We start from the raw sequence: 19,121 nt of genomic DNA on the forward strand, positions 1-19,121 counted from the left end.
GAGGCATGTTCTCAGGAAAATAGCCATAAAAAATGTGAAATTCATCCAAGGCTGTCCCTTTCTTCCAGGGGCAGACACTGCTCTGGTATGTGTCTGCTTTGGGTTGTTCTCAAGTTCCTTCATATCTTTTTCTTTTTCTTGTTTTAAATTTTTTCCAGAATTAGTACTTGTTATTTGCAGAAGGGTTGATCTAACAGTACTGGCTTTAGCAGAACTTATGTAATATGTGAATAGCAGAATCAGAGCAAGAGTTAATAACTGTACTAAAAATGTATTTCAATTTATTATTGCTTTGTAACAATATCCTCAAAAATTCAATGAATACTATCAGAAGGTACCTGTACCCACTTCTTTGGCTAAATATCCAAATAGCTGGCAAAACTCAGAAAAGAAATCGTCAGGCACTGTAGTATATTTTAGGCCAATACTGCCTGGACACACTCAAGAGTAAAATCCATCAACTTCATTAAAGTTTTTCTACTGTGATCTCATGGGTGACTTGCTTTTAGAAGATAAAAAAGAGTGGCTGTTTATTTGCCTTTCTTACAGTAGACCCTGGACACTGTCTTGGGAGTCATCATACTTATACCCTGGAACCTTTGTGAACTCCTAAATTTATAAATGGATTATTTTTCAGGTTCTCTTCTTTACCTCAAATTATATTTCTGTTGAGAGTAACGAGTTCCCTGGCCTAGCTTCAAATTTTAACTACAGTTTTCTACATTTACTAAAGTTCTATCTCTCCCTTTGTCAGCAATATTTCATAAGTAAAACATTTTTACAACCTTAGGAGAATTTATAAGTAGATAAGGAGAAGGAGAGAACAACCCAGCTGCATTGGGATGTGATAGACTAACATCATTCACTATCTCAGTAATTCACAGCTCAGCATTCAGGTTTGTGCTTCAGCAAGGGAACAAATTGTCATGGTAGCACTTATCAAGCACTGTAATTACATGATTTCTTTTCTGTATCTTCTACTAGATCATAAACTAAATTGTCATTGCATCTCTAGTACCTACCATAGTAGGTCTTCATTAACATTTGTTGAATAATTATTGAAAAGATAAAACTAAGAATACTAAAGCTCCACTGAATTTACATGTTAAAATAAAACCTCTGTTTTTCAACAGTAGTGACTGTTATGAGAATGTGCGTGTGTGTGTGTGTATAAATGGAGGTGTGTGGGTGTGAGTATGTGGGTATGGATATGATCATTATAAATATACAGGCATATCTTGGAGATATTGGGTGTTCAGTTCCAGACCACTGCAATAAAGTGAGTATCGCAATAAGTAGAGTCACATGAATTTTTTTATTTCCCAGGGCATATAAAATCATGTTAACACTATACTGAAATCTATTAAGTGTGCAATTGTATTATGTCTAAAAAAACAATGTCTATGCCTTAATTAAAAAATAAGAATTGCTAAAAAATGCTAACCCTCTTCTGAGCCTTCACTGTATTATAATTTTTTGCAATAGTAACATCAAAGATCGCTGATCACACATCACCATAAAAAACTATAGTAATAATTTAAAAGTTAGAAATATGTGAGAATTACCAAAACGTGGTACAGAGACACACAGCGAGCCAATGCTCTTGGAAAAATGGCTCCAATAAGCTTGTTCGACGCAAGATTGTAGCAAAATTTCAATATGTAATAAACGCACTGTCTGTGAAATGCAATAAAGCAAAGCACAATAAAATGAAGTATGCCTGAATAACACTTTACATGAATAATTTTACAAACATCAGTGTCTTGGATGACTACATTTTCTGAGACATGAGTTGTTTGTACCTTAAAAAACACTCCTGCCTATGTGATAATCTACAATATTTTCCTTCTATGCCCACCCTCTAGCTTTTCTTTTGATAAAACCTAGGCAAAGGGAGATACTCCAAGGCTAGGTTTTACAGAGAATTCACTGAACTCTAAAATACTCTGAGGTTTAACCTCAGACATCTGATGAAAGCTATTCCACTGGCCAAAGATACATCATCCATCAATCAGGAATACTTTTCTTCAAGTGTAGCTCCCATCATACCACTTTCTTGCTTAGAACATTCATTTGTGCCCCACTGTCTAATGTACACAATCCAAACTTCTTAGATATCCATTCTCCTTTGCCTTGGTCTTCTGCTTTAAACTATTCACTAGCTAAGTGATCTTGGAAAAGGTACTTCTCCAAACTTCAGTCTCCACTTTTATAAGAGTAATACCTATGAGTATCAAATATAAGCAATATGAAAGACAGTAGGTATTTAATCAATGATAGCTATTAATTTAATTATTATAATTTGTCTTATTTTCTTTCTCACTAAGCTAACTGAATTATGAGCCATTCCTCCAAAATGCACCCTCTTCCCCTAGCACAATTATTACAATTTAATGCTGACAGAATTTTCTGTGATGTTAGAAATGCTCTATATGTACATTGTTCAATATGATAGCCATGTAGAAATGGAGCATTTAGAAAGTGGCTTGTGTAACCGAGAAAGTAATTTTTAAATTTAATTTAATATTAATTCATTTAAATTTAAATAACCACATGTGCTTATTGGCCACCATATTGGATAGCAGAGATCTATACTTTCCTTGAAAACCTCTGTGATTCCCTCTAGAGAAACGTGATTCCTTCCTGAGATGTCCTATTTCTTTAACCCTAGTGAACTACTATTTGATCACTTCCACTAAGAAGCCTTGGTTTTATTTGTTTGTATGTGGGTTTTTTGGTGAGGGATGTTGTTGATCTCTCTTCTTCTCAGATGGATTGAATTATTTTCTCATCCTCAGATATTCTATACATATCTTTGTCAAAATTTTTGAGCTACGTTGAAATTGTTCATTTACTTAAGCGAAAGGCCTACATATAATAGAAACTCAACAAAGATAGGTAAAAAGGAGGAAAAAAGTGCAGGAGGGAGGAAGGAAGGAAGAGAAGGGGAGAGCTTAAGGTAGGCAGGCATAGAAAATGTGTAATGGAAAGTACATTCACTCACAACTACACTGAGTCAACAATGCTACTTAGTTCCCAATTTTGAACAACCACTACCTAATATATTCCCTGAAGGTCTCATCTAAACAATGATAATCAATCGGAAACTGAACATAATGGCACCTTGGTGTGAGTTGTTTGGTGGAATGCTTGATTATAAGGAAACAGAAAATAAGAAACACTTATAATTGCTCTTTCAAAGCTTCTGCTCATAACACAGATAACATTTCATAATTCTCAGGAGGCCCTTAGTCACCTCTGGCTGTCACCAGAAGAATCGCTGAAACAGTAGACCCAGCCTGCGTGGCACTTTACAATTTCACTTTTTTACATGTACTTTCTGGAACTAAATTTTTGAGCCATCTCATTCCACCACAGAAGGACCAATCTACAAAGCAGCTCTTCCACCAAAGGAAATGCTAGGGTTAATGGACTTTCTCTTGAAATCTGATCAATAATAGTCATATAACATGTAACTGTCATGTTACTCACTGTTGTTACTCACTGAACCCTAATCCCAAATAATAGCTATAAAGCTTTTCCAGAAATCTCCGTATCAATGAGCTCACTTAATGAAGTTTAGGTATAGGTATGAGAAGAGCACCAGTATGCAAAATGAATGAAGGATTTACTGCTTGGCCAGTAACTGATTAGATACTTCTGCAGAAGACTGGCAGAGTGGTACACTTATCTTTAAAATATCTGTGCTCATCACCTACTACGTTCAGGCTTAGAACGGACATGGGACACAAAAAGGAGAACAAGCCACAGTTCTTGACCTTAAAGAGCTCACAGGTTAGTATGGAAAATAAAGTGAACCATTTAAAAACAATACGATAAATACAACCATGTGGAGTGAGAGATGGGGGCAGCCATAGGACATTTTTGAAAGTAGGTAAAAGCTGAAATTTAAAGAATATTTAGGGGTTACCCAGAGAAGTATGTGTGTTTGTATTGATACTGGAATAGGGTAGGAGGTGACAATGGTAGAGGGTTTTGAATAGAGTGTTCTATTCAGAGGGAAAAATGTGTGCAAAGTTTTAGAAAATGATACTCAACCAGGCATAAGGAAAAAAAAATGAGTAAGAAACAAAGATATTGTCCTGAGGAAGCTCCCAGTCTGTGTCTTCCCTATAAGTGGATACCTTAAACTGTGACAAGTTGAGTTCTATAAGAGGGAATGAATCAAGTTCTAGGGGTCTAACATTCCTTGGAAAGTCAAGAAAATTTCTTAAAAGAAGATAATATTTGATCTTCAACCTTCAGATATCCTGTTCCCAAGTTAATTATTTTAGAAGCTTGACAAACCCCTTAATGTTTCCAGCACAAGCATCCTAAAAAGGTTTCAGAGTAATATGAAAATGAGCATGTGTTTTAAATGTATGCTGAAAACAGGAAAAAAAATAGTTTACTGTTGAACCAACAGAGTGAGGGTGAAGTATTTCTGTTGATGTCTGGATCAAAAAGGAGAATTTGTGGAATCATGGAAATATTAAATATCATAGGATCAGAAGTCAAATAAGGACTCAGTCCATTTGCTGAGTCATCCAACTGATATTTAATGATATTTAATTCCTCCATCATAGGAATTTTGGACATAGGGATATAGACATAGGTTAAAAAGGCAACATCTTCTCTCAAGGCTAGCAGAGGAAGAGTCATGGAAACATATGAAGTACAATGGATACGTAAGTGCCTTGATAAGGTATGCCAAGAGACGCAAAGGCACTAACCAAGTTTTCTGGAGGGGAGAGGAGCAGAGATGGGTAATTAGGTCAGAGAAGGATACCTGTAGGGGATATTACTATAAAGGAACCTGCAGTCCTGAAGATAATAGGTTGCCCAATCTGAAGCTGTAAAATAAAGAAATTCATTCCTCACCACAGTCAACATTCTGAGCTGGTGTGAATATGGAATTAAGAAGTCAGTGATTAAGGCCCAGGTATGTATTAATATAATCAAGGTGCTGCCTGAAACACATGTTTTTTGATGTTCCCTCTCTTGAAGACGATGATGGACAAGTTTATTCTGATAGTCAGTGATAGACAGTGAAAGCAAAGCCTGAGGCAATGGAAATCAGGTCATACTTATATGCCTGAACAACCCCCTCCATGTACTGTTTCTAGGGAATCTTGGAGAAATGACAATTCAAAGACATTTCAATTTCTGGTGTTCAGTGTTTTCAGTAGACAAACTGTGAAAGAAGAGACTGCTTAATTGGAGGCGCCTAAGGTATTCATGTAAGTGTAATTGGAAATACAAAATTTTATCTGTGGTATTCCCCTAGAGACCATGCACAAAATGAGAAGATGACCGTAAGTTGGTATTTGCCCAAGACGAGTGTTTCATTACAGGACTGCCCTGGGCTAATATAAGAATATGAAAAGACTTTGATTTCGTCTAGAACCACAGGCTGAACCTTACCTTTTAACCTACAGAAAATTAATCTGTTCAAAAGACATCTCATCTGAACTGAACATAATTAAATAAATTTACACTACAACAAAGTAATATTTTCAATTGTAAACTTATGTTCACATATATCTTCAAAAGCATTCTATGACATAGATATTAGATGCCTTTTATAGATGTACAAATGAGAAAAATAAGCCTCTGATAGATTAAATGCGATATCCAAGAACATGCAAATGTGAAATGACAGAACTGAGATTTAAACTGAGACTTTTCTCTATCCAAAATCCAAATTTCTTCCCTAGTTCAAAAGTCATCCTCCTAGAAAATAAAATCACCACCAATAATGGTTTCTGGAGTAGGGATGGGGAATAGAATCACAATATAAACAGCACCAGCTTATCTTCTTAAGAACTGATTGGTAGTGATATTAAGGAAAATTAAAGTAGCAAAAATACATTACAATTAAGAATATAAGGTAATATTATCAGAGCAAATCCACACCAAAAATATTGTTGTCTGGGTCTTGGAAAAATAGGTTGTTTCAATAAAAAGAAAAAGAAAATCAAAGCAAAGTCATGGGTCTCATAAAAAAGATAACCCAAAATAATACCCTCAAAATGGATATGACAATATTCAATATAAAGGACCTTTAAAAAATGAATTTACCCAATCCTTTTACAGCATTTGATTCTGTTGAATACTTTCTCTTACTTGAGACTCTCTCGTCCCTATTTGTCTGTGATAACACATTCTTATTCTCCTCTTACGTCCTGAACCATTCTTTTCTAATCTCCTTACTTTCATGCCCTCTCCCTCTTTCTGATCCTAAAGTGCCAGTATTCCCCTTAATTCTCCCTTGGCCTATTGCTCATTTTACTACCTAAGATTTTGTTAGCTAACCTTCTCAACTGTCAATGTTTTAACATAAAATGACATGCTACTGTAATCCAAATTCCTATCTCCAACTCAAGGCTAGAATTTCAGTTCCTCTAACTCATCAGTCTGTACTCTTTCCAGTACAACATCATGGTCTTAGGTAAATTACAGCAGGTTGAGAATTCCAAGTGGGGTTCCTAAAACTACAGTGGATTATTGATAGGTGACTGAAAACTCAAGAAACCAGATAAGACCAAGTATGAGTGCCTGAGATGAGGGCCACCATCATTAATTCAATGAGTCTAGATAAACTTGGTAGAGTTTGAATGTGTTTCTTCCAACTGCCCTCTTAGGCATTTATCCGTCCTCAGGTGTGGCTTGTCTACTTTAAAAGAAGAGCAATGGTTTCTATTCTAAGTGATCCCTTATCTCCCCTTAGATCTGTAAAGACCAAAGCAAAATACAGCTGTTGAACAAATTTCCCTTTCCTTAGCCTATGTCTCTAATTCCCCATTCTCATTTTTCAGCAGACCAATTTTCTCTTTACCGTCTGTCTCCTACAAATACATTCGAGAAATCTTTTCTTGCTGATTGAATTAGGCCCTGCAAATTAATACTCTGTTTTTTTACTTTCTTTCACTTCCACTTGTCTCTTAAAAATTTGTTCAGCTCACTTGCCTTTGAATCTTCCCAATTCTTCCCATTACTGAAGAGCTGCGTTTTTCTTTTAAGGCATCCTATTTTCTAAGGTTTCTTTGTGAGGAGTGGTGGAGAGAAAATCGCCTCTTTAACTGTTTTATCAGAAAATATTAATATATTTTTAACTAAAGCTGATTAATTTTGCACTTTAGTTTCCATGTCTTCAGCCTTACCATAGTTTAATACATATCTTACTAATACTTGGTCATTTACTCATTTAAAAACCATTTATTGAACCTATAATGTTCTAGAGACTATATTAGATCTTAGAGATGTTAAAATGAACTACACATGAAAGCTTCCTCAAGAGGCTTAGAATCTTGAGAAAAAATATGTACATAGGTACCGTATAATAAATATATTTACTAATAATAAAATTTTGTAGGTGATCACATGAGTATAACTATGAGAAATAGTCAGACAGAGATGATATCCTGGAAGTAATGACTGATGGGAGCCTTCTGTGCAAATCAAAGGTAAAAGTGAATTTAAGGTAGAGGAAGCAGCATTCTAAGGCCACATACATTTACAGTGGACCCTTTATTGGTGCCTGGAAAGCTCAAAACAATACACCCTTACTTAGGAAAGGCCTCCCTAATCTATGACACTGACACAGGTGTGGACCTCTAGAGACAAGTTTGAACTTCATGACCCACACCACACTCCCGGCCATAGCTTCTTGGGCCAAAAGTGCACATTTAAACTAAGTTAGGCAATACAATTTCTTTTCCAAATAATTTGATGTGGGGCCTTAAGAAAGGCATATCACTCTCCTTATGTAACTGTAACTTAAACACATGAAGGCAGTAGCTCTGTAGTAGCAGCTACTGAGCAGTCTGAGGTTGCAAAGGGAGAAAAAAATGAATTAGACACGGTGAATAAAGTAGAAGAGAGAAGTAGGGGTCCTGACTGCCTTCTAAATATCCATTTCTGTCTTTCAGAGACCTAAGTGTATTCTAGCTCAAAGGTTCTGGGGATGCTCCTATGTCTAACAAATTTCTTTTTTGGCTTAGGCAGGCCTGAGCTGGTTTCATTACTGGTAAAACACCAGTCTTTACTGATCCAGCTATTCGAAAGTCTGAACCAACGATTTCAAGCTCCCAGTGGCCAAAGCTGGAACACACTGAGCAACAAAATAAATAATGTAGTATTGGATTATAATCCAAAGTAGAAGCTGAATATTCATAAGATCATGCTGATATACTTTATTGACTAAGCCAGTAAATAAATAAATAAACAAACCAATAAATAAATAAATAAGGGAAAGGAGATAAATTGCCTTTACAGAGGAATTCCAAATAATAAATGGTATACTTTTCCCTCCAGGGGGTGGAGCTTAATCTTTCCCTCACCCTTGAGTGTAGGCTGACTTAGTGACTCACTTGCAAAGAACAGAGTATAGAAAGAGGACATTAGTAACTTTACAGTGAAGAAACCTGACAAACACTACGTTAAGCAAGAGGTCCAGGTTAACATCACAGTGATAAGTTATGTTGATAGTATGTTCCCCTTGATATGATGGGATGCGCAGGGCTTGGCACCTCTGTGGTATTCTTTACAAAACCCTATAACTCCAGTCTAACCATGAGGAAAAACATCAAACAAACCCAAATTGACAGACATTCTACAGAATACCAGTACTCCTCAAAATTCTCAAGGTCATAAAAAATGAGAAAAATCTGAGAAATGGTTACATACCAGAGGAGACTAAGGAGATGTTATGATTAAATGCAATGCGGTATCCTTGATGGGACCCTAGAAGAGAAAAAGGACATTAATGGAGAAGCTGCTGCCAATCTATACATGAAGCATAAAGTTTATCAGTAATGTAACAATATTTGTTTCTTGATTTTGACAGATATACCACAGTAGTGTAAGATGCTAAGTATAGGAAAAGCTGGTGGGGGTATATTTAAATTCTACTCCACCTTCACAAAGTTTCTGTAAATATAATTTTATTCCAAAGTAAAAAGTAAAAACAAAAATATATGCTAAAGTAAAAAAGATTTATGCATGGCTAGAATGCAGGATTCATGTAAGGGAACAGCAACAAACATTGAGATCAAAGAAGTGAGTGAAGACCAAATTGTAAGGAATTGTCTTTGGTATACAAGATGATGAAAGTTCAGCAAAGGAGTGAAACTACCAAACCTGTTTTAGAAACAGCATTCTGCATCTGTGAAGAAGCTATACTTTTAGGGAGGCAAGGCTTGGAGAAGAAGCATAGTTGCAGGGCCATTACAAAGTCTAGCAAAAAATTTCAAAGACATATATTAGGATATCTTTGTTGATATGGTACTACCTACTGAGACCAAGACCGTAATAGAAGCCCATTCACTCAACCAGACGTGTAAAGTCATAAAAGGCAACTTTTCAGAGTACTGAACAGAGTTCCCTGTGCTATACAGTAGGTTCTTTTTTTTTTTTAACATGTTCATTGGAGTATGATTGCCTTAAAATATTGTGTTAGTTTCTGCTGTATAACAAAATGAATCACCTATATGTATAAATATATCCCCATATCCCCTCCCTCTTGCATTTCCCTCCCACCTCCCTATTGCACCCCTCTAGTTGGTCACAAAGCACCGAGCTGATCTCCCTGTGCTATGTAGCTGCTTCTACTAGCTTTCTATTTTACATTTGGTAGTGTGTATATATATATCAATGCTACTCTCTCACTTCGTTCCAGCTTACACTTTCCCCACCCAGTGTCCTCAAGTCCATTCTACACATCTGCATCTTTATTCCTGTCCTGCCACTAGGTTCATCAGAACCTCTTTTTTAGATTCAATATATATGTGTTAGCATACAGTATTTGTTTTTCTCTTTCTGAATTACTTCACTCTGTATGACAGACTCTAGGTCTATCCACCTCACTACAAATAACTCAATTTCGTTTCTTTTTATGGTTGAGTAATATTCCATTGTATACATGTGCCACATCTTCTTTATCCATTCATCTGTCAGTGGACACCGAGGTTGCGCCCATGTCCTGGCTATTGTAAATAGAGCTGCAATGAACATAGTGGTACATGACTGTTTTGAATTATGGTTTTCTCAGGGTATATGCCCAATGGTAGGATTGCTGGGTTGTATGGTAGTTCTATTTTTAGTTTTTTAAGGAACCTCCATACTGTTCTCAATAGTGGCTGTATCAATTTACATTCCCACCAACAGTGGAAGAGGGTTCCCTTATAGCCACACCTGCTCCAGCATTAATTGTTTGTAGATTTTTTGATAATGGCCATTCTGACTGGTGTGAGGTGATACCTCATTGTAGTTTTGATTTGCAATTCTCTAATGATCAGCGGTGTTGAGGATCCTTTCATGTGTTTGCTGGCAATCTGTATATCTTCTTTGGAGAAATGTCTAATTAGATCTTCTGCCCATTTTTGGATTGGGTTGTTTGTTTTTTTGATATTGAGCTGCATGAGCTGCTTGTATACTTTGGAGATTAATCTTTTGTCAGGTGTTTCATTTTGCAAATATTTTCTCCCATTCTGAGGGTTGTTTTTTAGTCTTGTTTATGGTTTCCATGACTGTGCAAAAGCTTTTAAGTTTCATTAGGTCCCATTTGTTTATTTTTGTTTTTATTTCCATTTCTCTAGCAGGTGGGTCAAAAAGGATCTTGCTGTGATTTACGTCATAGACTGTTCTGCCTGTTTTCCTCTAAGAGTTTTACAGCTTAAGGCCTTACATTTCGGTCTTTAATCCATTTTGAGTTTATTTTTGTGTATGGTGTTAGGAAGTATTCTAATTTCATTATTCTACAGGTAGCTGTCCAGTTTTCCCATCACCACTTATTGAGGAGGCTGTCTTTTCTCCACTGTATATTCTTGCCTCCTTTATCAAAGATAAGGTGACCATATGTGTGTGGTTTTACCTCTGGGCTTTCTATCCTGTACCATTGATCTATATTATGGTTTTTTTGCCAGTACCATACTGTCTTGATTACTGTAGCTTTGTAGTATAGTCTGAAGTCAGGGATCCTGAGTCCTCCAGCCCCGTTTTTCTTTCTCAAGATTGCTTTGGCTATTTGAGGTCTTTTGTGTTTCCATACGTATTGTGAAATTTTTTGTTCTAGTTCTGTGAAAAATACCAGTGGTAGTTTGATAGGGATTTCATTGAATCTGTATATTGCTTTGGGTAGTTTAGTCATTTTTACAGTGTTGATTCTTCCAATCCAAGTACATGGTATATCTCTCCATCTGTTTGTATCATCTTTAATTTTTTCATCAGTGTCTTAAAGTTTTCTGCATACAGGTCTTTTGTCTCCATAGGTAGGTTTATTCCTAGGTATTTTATTCTTTTTGTTGCAATGGTAAATGGGCGCATTTCCTTAATTTCTCTTTCAGATTTTTCATCATTAGTGTATAGGAATGCAAGAGATTTCTAAGCATTAATTTTGTACACTGGTACTTTATCAAATTGATTGATTAGCTCTAGTAGTTTTCTGGTGCATCTTTAGGATTCTCTATGTATAGTATTATATCATCTGCAAACAGTGACAGTTTTACTTATTCTTTTCCAATTTGGATTCCTTTTATTGCTTTTTCTTCTGATTGATGAGGGTAAAACTTCCAAAACTATGTTCAATAATAGTGGCGAGAGTGGGCATCCTTGTCTTGTTCCTGATTTTAGAGGAAATGGTTTCAGTTTTTCACCATTGAGAATGATGTTGGCTGTGGGTTTGTCATATATGGCCTTTATTATGTTGAGGTAAGTCCCCTCTGTGCCTACTTTCTGGAGAATTTTTATCATAAATGGGTGTTGAATTTTTTGAAGGTTTTTTCTGCATCTATAGAGATTATCATATGGTTTTAATCCTTCTGTTTGTTAATATGGTGTATCACATTGATTGATTTCCATATATTGAAGAATCCTTGCATTCCTGGGATAAACCCCATATGATCATGGTGTATGATCCTTTTAATGTGCTGTTGGATTCTGTTTGCTAGTATTTGCTGAGGATATTTGCATTAATGTTCATCACTGATATTGGCCTTTCTCTGTGACATCTCTGTCTGGTTTTGGTATCACGGTGATGGTGGGCTCGTAGAATGAGTTTGGGAGTGTTCCTCCCTCTGCTATATTTTGGAAGAGTATGAGAAGGATAGGTGTTAGCTCTTCTCTAAATGTTTGATAGAATTCGCCTGTGAAGCCATCTGGTCCTGGGCTTTTATTTGCTGAAAGATTTTTAATCACAGTTTCAATTTCAGTGCTTGTAACTGGTCTGTTTATATTTTCTACTTCTTTCTGGTTCAGTCTCAGAAGGTGGTGCTTTTTTAAGAATTTGTCCATTTCTTCCAGGTTGTCCACTTAATTGGCATATAGTTGTAGTAAACCCTCATGGTTCTTTGTATTTCTGCAAGGTCACTTGTTCTTCTTTTTCATTTCTAATTCTATTGATTTGAGTCTTCTCCCTTTTTCCTTGATGAGTCTGGCTAGTGGTTTATCAATTTTGCTTATCTTCTCAAAGAACCAGCTTTTAGTTTTATTGATCTTTGCTACTGTTTCCTTCATTTCCTTTTATTTCTGATCTGATCTTTATGATTTCTTTCCTTCTGCTAACTTTGGGGTTTTTTTGATCTTCTTTCTCTAATTGCTTTAGGTGTAAGGTTAGGTTGTTTGAGGTGTTTCTTGTTTCTTGAGGTAGGACAGTATTGCTCTAAACTTCCCTCTTAGAAGTGCTTTTGCTCCATCCCATAGGTTTTAGGTCATCGCGTTTTCATTTTCATATGTTTCCAAGTATTTTTTGATTTCCACTTTGATTTCTTCAGCGATCTCTTGGTTATTTAGTAGTGTATTGTTTAGCCTCCATGTGTTTGTATTTTTACAGTTTGTTTTCCTGTAATTGATATCTAGTCTCATAGCATTGTGAGGGGAAAAGATACTTGACATGACTTCAATTTTCTTAAGTTTACCAAGGCTTGATTTGTGACCCAAGATATGATCTATCCTGGAGAATGTTCCATGAGCACTTGAGAAGAAAGTGTATTCTGTTGTTTTTGGATGGAATGTCCTATAAAAATCAATTAAGTCCATCTTGTTTAATGTGTTATTTAAAGCTTGTGTTTCCTTATTTATTTTCATTTTGGATGACCTGTCCATTGGTGAAAGTGAGGTGTTAAAGTCCCCCGCTATTATTGTGTCACTGTCGATTTCCTCTTTTATAGCTGTTAGCAGTTGCCTTATGTATTGAGGTGCTCCTATGTGGGTGCATATATATTTATAATTGTTATATCTTCTTCTTGGATTGATCCCTTGATTGTTATGTAGTGTCCTTCTTTGTCTCTTGTAATAGTCTTTCTTTTAAAGTCTATTTTGTCTGATATGAGAAATGCTACTCCAGCCTTCCTTTTATTTCTATTTTCATGGAATATCTTTTCCCATCCCCTCATTTTCAGTCTGTATGTGTCTCTAGGTCTGAAGTGGGTCTCTTGTAGACAGCATATATATGGGTATCGTTTTTGTATCCATTCAGCCAGTTTGTGACTTTTGGTTGGATTATTTAATCCATTTACATTTAAGGTAATTATCGATATGTATGTTCCTATTACGATTTTCTTCATTGTTTTGGGTTTGGTTTTGTAGGGCTTTTCCCTCTCTTGTGTTGCTTGCCTAGAGTAGTTCCTTTAGCATTTGTTGCAAAGCTGGTTTGGTGCTGCTGAATTCTCAGCTTTTGCTTGTCAGTAAATGTTTTCATTTCTCCATCAAGTCTGAATGAGATCCTTGCTGGTAGAGTAATCTTGGTGTAGGTCTTTCCCTTTCATTATTTTAAATATGTCCTGCCACTCTCTTCTGGCTTGCAGAGTTTCTGCTGAAAGATCTGCTATTAACCTTATGGGGATTCCTTATTTTTTATTTTTTGCTTTTCTCTTGCTACTTTTAATATTTTTTCTTTAATTTTTGATAGTCTCATTAATATGTGTCTTGGCATTTTTCTCCTTGGATTTATCCTGTATGGGTTTCCTGCATTTCCTGGACTTGACTATTTCCTTTCCCACATTTGGGAAGTTTTCAACTATAATCCCTTCAAGCATTTTCTCAGTCCCTTTGTTTTTCTCTTCTTCTTCTGGGACCCCTATAATTTTAATGTTGTCCCAGAGGGCTCTGAGACTGTCCTCAATCCTTTTCATTCTTTTTTCTTTATTCTGTTAGGCAGTAGTTATTTCCACTATTTTATCATTCAGGTCACTTATCCGTTCTGCCTCAGTTATTCTGCTACTGATTCCTTCTAAAGAATGTTTAATTTCATTCACTGTGTTGTTCCTCATTGTTTCTTTGCTCTTTAGTTCTTGTAAGTCGTTGTTAAACATATCCTGTATTTTCTCCAGTCTATTTAGAAGATTTGGGATCATGTTTACTATCATTACTCGAATTCTTTTTCAGGTAGACTGCCTAGTTCCTCTTCATTTGTTTGGTCTGGTGGGTTTTTACCTTGCTCCTTCATCTGCTGCATATTTTCTGTCTTCCCATTTTGCTTAACTTACTGTGTTTGGGGTCTCCTTTTCGCAGGCTGAACGTTCGTAGTTCCCATTGTTTTGATGTCTGCCCCCAGTGGGTAATGTTGGTTCAGTGGGTTGTGTAGGTTTCCTGGTAGAGGGGACTGGTGCCTGTGTTCTGGTGGGTGGGGCTGGACCTTGTCTTTCTAGTGGGCAGGGCTGTGTCCAGTTGTGTTTTTTGGTGTGTCAGTGAACTTATTATGACTTTAGGCAGCCTCTCTGCTAATGGGTGGGGTTGTGTTCCTGTCTTGCTAGTTGTTTGTCATCGGGCATCCAGCACTGGAGCTTGCTGGCCATTGGGTGGTGCTGGGTTTTACTGTTGAGACAGAGATCTCTGGAAGAGCTCTCGCTGATTGATATTACTTGGGGCTGGGAGGCCTCTGGTGGTCCAATGTCCTGAACTCGGCTCTCCCACCTCAGAGTCTCAGGCCTGACACCAGGCCAGAGCACCAAGACCCAGTCAGTACACAGGTTGAAGAAAAGGGAGAGAAAATGTAAGAAAAATATTAAAAATAAAATTAAAATAAAAAAGTAAAAAATAATAAAAACAAAAAGGAGAGAAACCAAATCAATAAACAAATCCACCAATGATAACAAGCACTAAAAACTATACTAAGATAAACATAAAAATCAGAAACATATCAGCTGCAGACAGCAAACCCCAAGTCTACAGTTGCTCCCAAAGTCCACCACCTCAATTTTTGGTTGATTCATTATCTATTCACATATTCCACAGATGCAGGGCACCTCAAGTTGACTGTGGGGATTTAATCCGCTTCTTCTGAGGCTGCTGGGAGAAATTTCCCTTTCTCTTCTTTGTTGGCACAACTCCTGGGGTTCAGCCATGGTTTTGGCCCCACCTCTGCATGTAGGTTGCCCTCAGGCTTCTGTTCCCACCCAGACAGGATGGAGTTAAAGCAGCAGCTGATTAGGGGGTTCTGGCTCACTCATACTGGGGGGAGGGAGGGGCACCGTAGTTATAACTGCAATGTGGGGTGAGCCTGCAGAGGCCGGCATAACGTTGCAACAGCCTGATGTGTGCCGTGTTTTTTCCCAAGGAAGCTGTCCCTGGAACACGGGACCCTGGCAGTGGCGGGCTGCACAGGCTCCCAGGAAGGGAGGTGTGGATAGTGACCTGTGCTCGCACACAGGCTTTTTGGTGGCTGCAGCAGCAGCCTTAGCATCTCATGTCCATCTCTGGTCTCTGCACTGATAGCCACGGCTCACACCCATCTCTGGAGCTCGTTTAGGTGGTGCTCTGAATCCCCTCTCCTTGCACACCCTGAAACAATGGTTTCTTGCCTCTTAGACAGGTCCAGACATTTTTCCAGACTCCTTACCGGCTAGCTGTGGCACACTAGCCCCCTTCAGGCTGTGTTCATGCAGCCAACCCCAGTCCTCTCCCTGGGATCTCACCTCCGAAGCCAGAGCCTCAGCTCCCAGCCACCACCTATCCGGGCAGGTGAGCAGACAAGCTTCTCAGGCTGGTGAGTGCTGGTCGGCACCAATCCTCTGTGTGGGAATCTCTCCGCTTTGCCCTCTGCACCCCTGTTGCTGCGCTCTCCTCCGTGGCTCTGAAGATTCCCCCCCCACCCATCCACACCCCTTCTGCACCAGTGAAGGGTCTTCCTAGTGTGTGGAAACTTTTCCTCCTTCACAGCTCCCTCCCAGAGGTGCAGGTCCCATCCCTACTCTTTTGTCTCTGTTTTTTCTCTTTTCTTTTGCCCTACCCAGGTACGTGGGGAGTTTCTTGCCTTTTGGGAATTCTGAGGTCTTCTGTCAGCATTCAGTAGGTGTTCTCTAGGAGTTGTTCCACATGTAGATGTAATTTTGATGCATTTGTGGGGAGGTAGGTGATATCCACGTCTTACTCCTCCACCATCTTGAAGGTCCCTCTGATGAAAATCTTAAACTTCTCTCTTTCAGTGAATTTGAAAGGAAGCTATATGCCAACTGTTTCTTACAATTGATATAACTCAGGGAACAGCCAGATGGGAGAGATGCACAAATGAAGACACATGGCGAAAGGGCTGGAAGCTTCCATCTCTCTCTGAGGGTATCACTCTTGCAGCACCTGCCTGTGTTCACTCTCCCGGAAGTTCTCTCTACAGTAGGTTCTTATTAGTTATCTGTTTTATATATAGTAATCTGTATATGTCAATGATCTATATGGGGGAAAATATCTTAAAAAAGAATGGATATATGTATAACTGATTCACTTTGCAATACAGCAGAAACTAACACAACACTATAAAGCAACTATACTCCAATAAAATTTTTTTAAAAAGAAAACAAACAAACAAAAAAAAGCAATTTCTCAAAGGCCAGAGAGACACCTGATATACTTGGGCAGGTCCTGGCTCTGAGACTGTTTTACAGGTCTAAGATCATTAAAGAGTTTTAATTTTCTTTATTGATTTTAAAGAAGCACTTCAATTCACCTTTAAATATTCTTCCCCCCTTCCCCTTTACATTATAAATTTTCCATCAAAAATCCTTAGAGCTTTGCACACATTCCTACAAAAGCAACTTCTTTTAATGCTTCTTTCACTTAACATTTAAAATCTAATAGTACTGCGGTCACTGCCATTCCCCAACGTCTAACCCATTATCATAGTTGGCTTTTTTCCTAGGATGTACTTAGAATAGCAACTGACCAGAGCCCAGGAAGAGCAGCCAGGTCCCCTAGCTTGCATCCAAGAAATCAGCCCTGTTCTCAAACTCTCCCTTCTGTAGTTGGTTTCTAGGTATTCTGATCAATATCTAAGTAATTAAAATTTCTCATGATCAAAGTTCTGACCTTCACACTGGCTCTGCTTATCAGTAAAAACATGTCTTGATCTCCTTGTTGGTACCGGCCTGGAGGTTCCTACAGAATATCTCTAAGCCCCTGCCTCTCTCCCCTGTCCTTGACTTTGGTTCATGCTGTGTCTGCTGTGTCAGCCGAAATCATGCCCTTCACTCCCTCAGCTAATCCTCAACCAGCACCACTTCCCTTCCCTCTTCTGTAATGCTCCTCACATACTCTCTCAACTGCCATTTTAAATCGTCTGATATTTTGCTGATTCAGCTCTATATCTGGTTAGTTTTCCTTTTATGAAATCTTAAAAACAGTAAATTCAAATCCAATAATCCAATTTTGTATGCTCTGGGTATTTGTAAAGAAAATGTATTCTCTGCTTTGCCAACTGAGACAGTGACAGTCCTCTCTTTTTCAGGAAGCACCATCACTATTCTAAGCCTCCACATTCCCACACATAAATAAATAAAGGCTCCCTTCAAAGCTGAAATCTCTTTGACCCCTGAGTAGGGTTATTAAATATTCTTATTTTACATTTACCCACCAATTGACTACTGAGTGACTGCTATCATCAGGTATTGTGGAAGGTGCCAGGAATAAAGCAAAAAATCAGAGAGATATGGTCTCTGTCATGATGGGTCTTAAATAAGTAAATGGGCAATTGTAAAAAAAGTTGCAGTTAAACAGAGGCTTGTCCACAGCTATGTACTGATATGTAAGAACTGTCTACCCAAGACAGAAATTTAGAGCCTAGAGAAAGGCATAGATTGATCCAAATTCCCATCTATAATGAAGATCAGGAAAGCCACTGCTGTCTTGGGGCCAAACAAACATAGACAGTCACTCAGCAAGTGTCTGAGGGTCCCCCTATCCAGATCTCAGGGACACTGAGATCATCTCTACCTTCTAGTTTACTTTCTACATTGGATTTTTGTGCTCAAAATCCAAAAACACTTCTCTGGCCACTTTCTCAATCCAAGGCATAAAAGAAATATGAAACCCTTCAGCAGATTAAAACTTTCTTAGAGAACTAAAATCACCATGTGGACTGGATTCCATCAATATTATTCACTGCCAAGTGTCAAGTGCTATGGTAGTGTAACTATAAGATTTTAACCCAAGTTATCGTGATAGATTGGCAAGAGTTGCTCCAGGCAACACTGGTCTGCCCCAATCATTAACTCACTTGGTCTTCCAAAATACTCTTACTGACCATCTGTCAAATAGTAAGAGCAATGAGAATAGTTAAATTTCACAATCTGTCCATATAAAATGGTCAACTTGCAGATTCAGTGCAATCCAAAAATTTTAGTCAAAAAAGAGAACTAATGGATATAGTTTTAAGTAACTGTGGTCCACATCAGAATGTTATAGAAAGAGCAGACCTTAGAGTTTACCAATCTTCCATCTAACCTAGAGAAGAGAAAGCTGAGACCAAAGAATTTAACCAACATGCTCAATGCTGCATAATTGATAAGAAAGCCCAGACTGGAATCATTATATCCTTGAATCTGAGTTTTTAAAGGACAATAAATAATCTTACAAGACTAGCCCATAGTAAACATTTACAGAACGTTTTCTAGGTTCAAGATACTCTCCGAAGGCTGCCCCTCCTTATTTCATTGCACTGTGATAGATATTAAATGTAATAATGGATGTGAAGAGTAGTATAAACTGTTCAGCACTTAACAATTATAATAGTAATTGTAATATTTGCATCATTACACCCTCTCCCATTTCCATCAAGGTGAGATAACACAAAGTTCCCTGAAGATATTTACTAACTGAAGGAACTAGTAAAACAATAAAAATAACACAAAACTTTA

General features: G+C 37.7%; 1 protein-coding gene across 7 annotated transcripts in view; it reads right to left on the reverse strand.

Moving 5' to 3' along the window:
* The window catches only part of LOC307190962 (uncharacterized protein), a 445,225-nt gene that overhangs the window by 217,273 nt on the left and 208,831 nt on the right, over window positions 1-19,121 (reverse strand). For all 7 annotated transcript variants that reach the window (XR_013829564.1, XR_013829565.1, XR_013829566.1 and 4 more), the window contains exon 4: window positions 8,689-8,745. Coding sequence is in view for 3 of the 7 variants with exons in the window: in XM_079930478.1 (XP_079786604.1) it covers window positions 8,689-8,745 (57 nt within the window). In the remaining 4 variants the exon portion in view is untranslated. The remainder of the gene's footprint in view (window positions 1-8,688; window positions 8,746-19,121) is intronic.

The sequence above is a fragment of the Stenella coeruleoalba genome (genome assembly GCF_951394435.1).
Source record: "Stenella coeruleoalba genome assembly, chromosome: 8".
Classification (NCBI taxonomy): domain Eukaryota; kingdom Metazoa; phylum Chordata; class Mammalia; order Artiodactyla; family Delphinidae; genus Stenella; species Stenella coeruleoalba.